This window comes from Telmatherina bonti (genome assembly GCF_933228915.1).
Source record: "Telmatherina bonti genome assembly, chromosome: 19".
Lineage (NCBI taxonomy): Eukaryota > Metazoa > Chordata > Actinopteri > Atheriniformes > Telmatherinidae > Telmatherina > Telmatherina bonti.
The window spans coordinates 25,606,816-25,616,187 of record NC_136617.1 but is presented as its reverse complement, the minus strand read 5'-3'; the positions used below and the strand labels follow the sequence as shown (position 1 = coordinate 25,616,187).

Below are 9,372 nucleotides of genomic sequence, written 5' to 3'. Positions count from 1 at the left end.
CAAAAAGCAATAAAAGCCTAGACAAAGCATTTTCAAAATCAGATTAGTTAATTACTAAGCATATATATTTTGTTGGGTTGAAGTGCTAACCATACCAAGGGAAATGACCTCTGGGCCAGAGCTCCCATTTAAAGCAACTAAAAGTTTTCACCTGGAAAGAAAAAAAGAAACAAAAAAAAACCACCACTGCAGATACACTTGGTGTTCGTGCATGCATGTACCCATTCAATCCAGTTCATGCTGGCTGGAACCTGTCCTAGCTGTTATCAGGTAGGCAACAACCTGGATGTGTCATCAGTTAAACTAAATATTAAATAGATTATTGTAACTACAAAAATAATTCCCATGATTAATAATGATGAGAATGAACCAAAGCCAACAGATACCGTAAGAGAGGCTCTGAGTTCGAGGGATAGTCAAACTTCTGTCTTGGGGCCAAATGTTTAAATGAAGGATGATGCAAAAACAACAGTAAATAATAAAGAAAAATCATACAAGTTCTTTGAAAAGCACTTTAATTCAGTTTAATATTTTCCAGGGCTTTGCTTTGCAGCTGCACAGGTCTCACCACAGCTCAGTTCAAACTTTCAAAAATGACTGTAATGAACATGGAAATTATTCTGAATTCCACAAATATAAAAATGATTCAAATAACAGAATAACCACCCAAATATTGTCAAACATAAAACTAAAAATTGGTTTGTGAAGGATTTTTTTCTCCCAAGTGACTGTGTGGTGGTGGTTGGGGGCGGGGGGCGGGAGGGTTGTTGGCTGTGAGTAGGCTGTATGTCATACCTATAGTGAACGTGCTGGATTGTTGCTTATATTTCCATCTTTTTCTCACACAGTCGTGCCAAATGACGCACACAGGTGGTTATTAAAGCTATTTTGAAATTAAAATGAGACAAGGTGCTTTTAAATAGCTGCATTAATTGGAGTCACAAGGACACTAAATGAACTTTTGCAGTACATTTATGAAAGCCAATATGCCATCCTGTGTGGACACAAATTTCTTTTATAAATAATCTGCCTTTGACTGAACATGTTATTCTATTTTAAAAGCGTTGAGACCTTAGAATGAAAAGCCATATGACATGTGTTACTGAATAATCCCTGACAATAAAAAGAACCACATAGTTTGCCCAATAACAAAAACCTTTGAGAAGTATAAAATGCCAAATATATATATTTACACATATAAATATGTACAAATAATCAATGTATCAAAAAAGGATATGAATGCAATGGGACATCTGATTCAACAGAACTGAAATACATTTCTGGGGATATTCTCTTAGATGTCCAATTCAAATATGTATCACATCTCAACCACCGTGACAGAGCATTAGAAATGCATGGGATGTGCTCAGAATAGAAACTGAGGGAGGACAGGAAAAAAAAAGTCGTGGGATGGAGGCAGTGCAGTACAATAACTGTGTGTTTTCATGCAACTGACTTAGTCAAAGAAAGTGACCAATAAAGAACAACAAAAAACAACAAAGAAGTGGATAAAAAGGAATAAAAGACAAAAGGCAGAAGCCAGAATGAATCAGGGGCCAGAAAAGGGAGATTATTATTCATGCCGCCTCTCTCGGGTAGTTTTAAAAAAGCACAAACAGAATGAAATACAATGAGTAAAAAAGAGGCTAGAACAAAATAAAAGGCAGTAATATGGCTATGAAGTGGCGTTGAAGAGGGGAAAGAATGATGCAATAAAAATAGCTGCTGGTGTGTCTTTGCAGGCCTCAGTTCCAACGGGACCCTTACAAAGAATATGTGGATTTTTACTCAGATCTATTGCTGTAATCTATGTGAGCATATCTGTCTATTCAACGACAAACACAGCTTGTTTTCCATCTTGTGGTTAGATTTTATACTTTGGGGTCATTGTCTTTGGCTTTTTTTGCTCCTCCACATCCTGTAGTCTCTAGCCTCTCTACCAGGGGCCTTTGATAGGTGGGCCCTTGGGGCTGTAGTCTGCTTGATGGGTCATGCAGTCCATAGGATTACACCGACCCTCTTTGCCCTTTGTTCCAGGTGTTCCAGGAGGGCCTGGGACCCCAGGAACACCCTGTTGGCCAACAGGACCAGGGGGTCCTGTTTTCCCATAGCCAGGAGGGCCAGGAACACCTGGGGTAAAGAAAGGAAATATAAAATCTTCAAAGCTAAACTAACAAACTGGCCCCTCATAAAAAGAACATTGCCGTAGAAACGTCTTCCTCAAAGTCAGAGAAAAGTTAGAAAATGTTCTGATCTCAGTTCTTTGTGGGCATAGTCTGACAAACTTGGCACATTTGTTCATTGAATTTGGCAGAAGTATTCAAGCTGAACCAGGCCAAGAAGCTTCAGTGTAGAGCAGCGGAGGGTGACTGCAGTCCTTCTAGGAGTTTCCTTGCTGCAACTGGTGTAACACATCAGACTTAACCTCATTTGGTCTGATGTGTTACACCATTCATCCATGAAAGGACAGATGGATGGAATCACTGACTGACTATGTATTTCAGCCTGATCAGACTGGTCTAGACATGTGGTTTTGGTCATTTGAAATACTGCAGAAATGTACCTCATCACTTTTATTTAGATCTAATTACTTTCATTCTGCAGTTGTAGAAACTAGAAAGGGGTGGAATAAAATTAAACCAAACAAAACTGGATGCTCAACGAGTTCAGCATGTGTTGTCATGTTTAGAAGAGTAGCATGTCTGTCAACATTTCCTTTGTTTCTGAATTGTTGTTGCTCCCTGACCAGAATTCAAAGGTTACCATCAATCCCTCTCCTGCCTCCCCTGCAAGGCCTGAGAACTCAACCACTCAAAAGATACTTTAACCAAATCCACATGATGCTTTTCCCAGAAGAAAGCCTCTTCATTTTAAAATACTTAATGTATAACAGGTACCCAAAAACAAACAAAAAAAAAATACAAAAAATAACTCATGAGGTCTAGCATAAAGGGTTACAATACTTTCACTATATTTTACGCTAAGCTAAACTTACCAGCTCTTGAGTTTAACATGAAAGCTTGCGGAAGCGGGCATTTTTCATATGAAAGTTTTTCATAACCGTAAAATACAACTTCTAAAGTAAAATGATGAGATTTTCCACAACCAATGCAGATTCTAGATGACTGTTTTCTCATTATAACAGCTGTAAAGTGAAATGATGTCTATTCACCACTTCAGAAAATATGTTGAACGGATACACATCAATAAGCATCATGTTTATTGGATGAGGGTATTACTACGTTCGTTCTAACAGTGACATGAATGAAACATGAGCAATCACTAATGTTCTACTTTGATCATTTCATAAGAACACGTTTGCTGTTTCAACCCAAATGAAATAAAGTGCAGTGAAAGCAGCCGCCAGTTTGATCATTTAGCCAGTGCTAAATCTGAACTCTACTGATTAAGGATTCTGGGATATGCTGATTTGACTGGAATTAATTCAAGTGGTAATTTTAATTAAGACAAATTGAAAATGACGGAAAATTTCTTCCATCACACTAGCAATTTGCTAATCAACAACTAATAAAAACATTTGAAGTAATTGACTAAAATTATATTTTGTCAATTATATTAATTATATCAATGGAATAGATGAAAGAGTCTACGGGAAGACTACGTGCCTTTACTAGAATGTGAAATGACAATTTATGTGCAGAATTGCTGTCTTCGAATGCCAAACAAGTTGCTAGTTTCAAGCATAAACCAAGACTCTAGAATTCACACTGTGAATTTACAACGGATTCATGAACTAATCAGATACACTACCTGGTGCTCCAGGGGGTCCCACATCTCCCATCTCTCCGACACCCTTGTCACCTTTTGGTCCCTGTGGTCCTCGTGGTCCTAAAGAAAGCAAAGCACATATTCTCACATGTGGTGGCCGGAAATTTAACAGTCAGTTATACTTGATATTTAGCATTAATGAAGTGAGTTAAAGGTTCACCTGGGGGTCCTTGGCCTCCTGGTCGTCCTTCTCTGCCGATCTGTCCAGGGAGACCAGGAGCACCTGGGGCTCCTGGATTACCAGGGGCCCCATCTTTCCCTGGGAGTCCAGGTCGACCTGGAGATGCTACCATCTCCACAGGCATCTGCATGCGGGACATGTAGTAGGCCATTCTCTCTGAGGAGAGAATGCACAGTGATAAAAAAGAAAACAAAAAAAGTGTTTGAGACAAACAGCTCTGTCCCAAAGGACAAGACAAAACAAGGCTTTAGTGTTGAAATTGGGGTATTCTTCACGGCAAAACATCTCTGCAGTCCTCACCATCAAATATCTTGATGACCTGCTGGCGAATGAAGTTCTTGATATCATCATAATTGACGACAGCCTGTTTAATAAAAGAGACAAAGAAGAAAAAAAACAAACATTAATCAGGTAGATAATTAAAATATTCATTATTTACAGGAACAGATGGAGCTGCTGAGTGCCTGTGGCCACCATACTCCAGTCTGTGCACAACTGAGCTGAATATAGAACGATTTGGAGCCGACTTGAATTCAAATTCAAAGAAAATAGAACAAAGTCTTGTGGGAGGGATAAAAAGTGTGTCTCACGTCATTTCCTGGTGACCCTGGAGGTCCAGGGAGTCCGGGTAGGCCATCTGAGCCTGGGTTTCCTCTCTCCCCTCTAGGCCCAACTGGTCCCATCATGGGTTGTGCGTCCTTGGCAAGATATCCTCCCCCTCCCGGTGGACCTGGTCTACCTCTCTCCCCTGGGGGACCCCTCTGGCCAGGGGACCCTGGCTCACCCTGGACATCGAGACATCAGTGTCATCAGTCATATTATTTCTGCTTTCTCCTAAAATCCATCCATATGTATTTGGGGAAAAAAAATACTTGTCAAATGACCTTCGCTTTCAAGAAATAGCTTGATGGTCCACTCATCATAGCTCCTACTACATATATTACTTTAGTGTTCTAATACTAAACTGCAAGACATTGCAATTAACACTTTTTTTTCCCTTTTTTGGTATGAGCTTACAAGGATAGCTGTTTATTTCAATCTTCTCTTCCAACTCTGCTACGCAGCGAGCAGTAAAATGTTCATCATTTTATTTCGTTTTATCCAAATGTAATTAATTTTCTAAATGAAGGAGCTTGCAGACTTAAATGGATTTCTAAGAAGGAACAGGTCTTTTAAGACAGCTTTTTTCCTACGTCTCTATCACTCTCCACACAGCAGAGCTCACCGCTGACATTGTGTAAATATACTTAAAAAACGGCCCTGCTACATCACTTAGCGACAGTGATTTATAGAGGACAAAGAAGCCCATAATGGACGTCTAATGTTTACATGTCACCGACAGACAAGTGGCTCCTGAAATAAAGACGAGGGAGAAGAATAGAGGAGTAAGTTCTTGTCTTTCTCCTCTATTTTGTGCTGCTAAAACCCTGACAATGCGGTCCTGTCAGCGTGACAAATAGCCTCATCTAGCATCTCCCCTCATGCTTAATAGCATTATCCCAAAGGCAGAAAAATAACTCTATCACTGTATCCACCTACTGTAAGCCTCTGTCTGAGCAGAGGCTATATAGCTGCAGAGGCTATATAGCTGCAGAGCATAGCAGGCGGCAGACTGCCAAGTTGGAAAGAAGTCAAGTAAAGCAAAGAAGGGGGGGGGGTTGAGATGGGTCAGAGGGTTAGTGAACTGATGACCATGTTAAGTGTGGGTGCTGAGCAAGCAGAATGGGAGAGGGCGGGCATGTTCTGCACCATTGTGTGCCAACATAAGTCTCCTGGGTTATAGGGAACAGAAATGCAGTGAATCGTGCTGTGTTCAGGTGATCTGCAGATATAATGGATGGTTGAAACTCAGCTTGGCAACACACACATACACGCATACACACATTCACACAACACCTCACCATGCTGAGTGGGCTGTTACCTTTTGACCTGGCTGCCCGTTGTCTCCTGGTGGACCTGGTGCTCCCTGTCCAAACATAAAAAAAAAAAGAAAGAACCATCAAGGATGGAAAAGTTTATGCGATATAAATTCCCTGTTCACGATGCAAGCCACTGCTTCAGAGATACAGGGTGGAATAAGATCTAAACCTGACTTTAATTGTGAATTTTTTCCTGAATCAAAACAAGCACCAAACTGGTCCTAAATTAATGACACAGTCCACATTCTAAAGTGCTGTTCCTCTGCCAAGTCATGCAACTGTGGACATGTAACCACAGCATTATTTGCTAGGTGCTCAATCTCATCAGATTACATTCACTCAACAATGGAACTTACCAACTACTCTAAAGCTAACTCTGACAACATGTAACTTTGTATCAGCTGGAGTTTTATATTACTTTCTGAAACACTGATCAGTATAAACCACGTTTGCATAACAGTTATCCAGGCCAATGATTATCAGCATTGCAGAGTATTTCTAGTAGCGACAGTATGCTAAAAGGAAAGTCACATTGGTGTTCAATAATCATAACACGTCATGCGCCAAATAGCATTTTTGTAATGGGTTCATCATCAACATTCCTGCATGCCTTCTTTTTATCTTCTTCTTTTCTCTGTGCTCACATATATGTACATTTGTTTCAGATTAATTCAAATAAAATTAAATAAATAATCTTCAAATGTAATCAGATGCTATATATATATATATATATATATATATATATATATATATATATATATATATATATATATATATTTATATATATATATATATATATATATATATATATATATATATATATATATATATATATATATATTATTATTTTTTTAAATAAAATTTAAGAGGAAAAACACAGACAATACTCACATCTTTACCAGTAGCACCATCACTCCCTGGTTCGCCCTGAAAGTTAAAAACAGATGAAAAAAGATTAAAAAAAAACAACATGAAATAAAATAAAATAAGTGAGACGAATAAAGGCAGACTTGCAATTTCATATATATTTATTTCTTTTCTTCTGGGGACATGGAACACATTTGAACTTTACATGATTGGCAAATTACAAACCATAGGTCCCGGATGCCCTGGGGGTCCGGGAGGTCCACCCATCCCAGGGAGGCCTCGCTCTCCAGCTTGGCCCTTATCTCCTTGTATACCCTAAGGAGTGAGGGTGAAAAGTTATTTGTTTTTTTGTTTTCTTATCTAATTATAAGTGATGTGAATAGTATTTTTGTCCAAAATGTTCAATTTTTTATTTATTTACTTTTTTTTTTTTTTTTCAGCTGAGGGGCAACAACACATTTCCTCAATGAGATTGTTTGGGGTTCATTTACTTAGTTCCAATCTTTCTAGTCTTGCTTTACAAACATATAATGATGAAGAAATGTTTGAGAGGTTCTTACCACTCCTGATGGACCAGGAGGCCCTGCAGGTCCTGCTGGTCCTGTGGGACCCTGATAGGAAAAGTAAACAAATTACTCGAGTTTAGCATTCTAAAAAATAAACAGATTCCAGATTTATATATTATATATACATATAAGATGACTTACAACATGGCCTGGAGGTCCAGGTCGTCCCTGAGCTCCTGGGGTACCAGGATCACCCTGGAGACATTAGAGATTGAGTACGGATAGCTTCTCTGATATGCCTGTATGCTCAGACTACAGATGTGCTTCCTAATGTTCAGATAATTTGTGTGTAATGATGAAAAGTACAAATACTCACATCATGTCCTTGTCTGCCAGGTGGTCCTGGTGGACCTGTAGGTCCAATGTCTCCCTGGAGCAATGAGAGAGTAGTAATATTGTAAGAAAAGATGTATGAGAGGAAAGCACTCGACATAAGCCTTATGAAGCAATTACACAACCTTTCATTGTCATCATCTGTTTGGTAAAATAATAAGGCATCAGGTACAAATGAGAGGGAACAACTGTAGATACACAAACAGACAGACATGGTGTGATGGTAAAGCAATGAGTTGTTGGCTAACCTTCTGTCCGGGAAAGCCAACATGACCAGTTTTCCCTTTGAATCCCTAAGGAGAGACATCAAAGAGGGTGAGATTGGTACAGTATAAAAATTCACAAAGTCAAGGCTGCCAAAAGAAGAGGCAGACTGTCTTTGAAATCCTGAACACCTGCTCTCGGGTAAAACACAAACTGAGATACAGAGAGCAAGAGCGATGTAGAAATGGAGAAGAAGAAGTGGGAAAGAGGCAGCCACTCGTGTCTTCACTGAAGCTGACTACAGTGTGTTCATCGCCGCTTGTGTCGATTTATGAGACAGAAAGTTAGCAAAATCTAAGAAGAAGGTACCGGGCTTTGAAGTTTAAAATGGGTTCGCTTCACCGGTGACATTTACAACATTAAGAAGACACAGTAATGACTGCACATATTAATGTAGTGCAGCAAGATGGGTGAGGTGAGTGAAATATTACCAGTCACACACTGTGTTAATTTGCTTCCAGAGCTGCAGGTAAAACCTTGTACGGGTTAGGAGCCGAGATCATCACACTTTGTATGGCAACATTTCCACGCATTCATTAATTTCAAATCCAAAATAAATCCCATTGTTGAGTGGCGCAAACTAGGTTTTGCTATCCTTCTCCTAATGAGCAGCTAATAATGAAAGAAGATTTAGTCATTCAGGCTGATTTGCATATCTATGTGCTGACTGTGAAACCAAACGTTAGCTACGGCCGACCACGTCGAAAGCACTATTTCCTCCTTACATTGAAAATGAATGAATGAAAATGAAAAAATACTTTATTAATCCCCAAAGGGCAATTCAATATTGTAGTATATAATAATAATTAATTTGAGGAGGTCTTGTTCCGGAGGCTGATGGCTGCTGGCAGGAATGATCTTCTGTATCTTTCAGTCTTGCATCGGACCTGAAGAAGCCTCTCGCTGAACACACTTTGTTGTTTCATCACTGTGTTGTGGAGAGGGTGTGAAGAATCCTCCATCATCTTCATCAACTTGTGCAGCATTCTTCTTTGGACAATCAGCTCCAGCGGCTCCAGAGTTACTCCAAGCACAAGACCAGCTTTCTTGATCAATTTGTTGATTCTCTTCAAGTCTCTGGTTCTGATGCTACTACCCCAGCAGATGGCTGCAAAGCTGACTGCACTCTTCCCAACAGACTTATAGAAGATATGCAACATATTGGTGCAGACGTTAAACAATCTCGGCTTCCTGAAGAAGTAGAGTCTGCTCTGACCTTTCTTGTAGATGTAGTCAGTGTTGCATTTCCAGTCCAGTTTGTTGTCCAGCTGAACTCCAAGATACTTGTATTCCTCCACCACCTCCACCTCCTCTCCCAGGATGGTAACAGTGCTTTGTTTATTCTTGTTCCTCCTGACGTCAACAATCATCTCTTTTGTTTTGCTGGTATTTAATATAAGATGATTGTCACCGCACCATTTAACAAACTGACTGACCAGTTCTCTGTACTCTG

The 9,372-nt window shown here is 39.6% G+C and overlaps 1 protein-coding gene across 4 annotated transcripts in view; it reads right to left on the bottom strand.

Annotated features, from left to right (window-relative positions):
* Positions 1-507: 507 nt before the first annotated feature.
* Positions 508-9,372, bottom strand: part of col16a1 (collagen, type XVI, alpha 1) — a 90,176-nt gene continuing 81,311 nt past the window's right edge. For all 4 annotated transcript variants that reach the window (XM_079258905.1, XM_079258908.1, XM_079258907.1 and 1 more), the window contains 12 exons: positions 7,904-7,948; positions 7,639-7,692; positions 7,464-7,517; positions 7,317-7,367; positions 6,982-7,071; positions 6,781-6,816; positions 5,892-5,936; positions 4,561-4,755; positions 4,271-4,334; positions 3,950-4,126; positions 3,772-3,849; positions 508-2,130 (listed from right to left, as the gene is read on the bottom strand). In XM_079258905.1, coding sequence (XP_079115031.1) covers positions 1,937-2,130; positions 3,772-3,849; positions 3,950-4,126; positions 4,271-4,334; positions 4,561-4,755; positions 5,892-5,936; positions 6,781-6,816; positions 6,982-7,071; positions 7,317-7,367; positions 7,464-7,517; positions 7,639-7,692; positions 7,904-7,948 — 1,083 coding nt within the window. In that variant the 3' untranslated portion in view covers positions 508-1,936. The remainder of the gene's footprint in view (positions 2,131-3,771; positions 3,850-3,949; positions 4,127-4,270; positions 4,335-4,560; positions 4,756-5,891; positions 5,937-6,780; positions 6,817-6,981; positions 7,072-7,316; positions 7,368-7,463; positions 7,518-7,638; positions 7,693-7,903; positions 7,949-9,372) is intronic.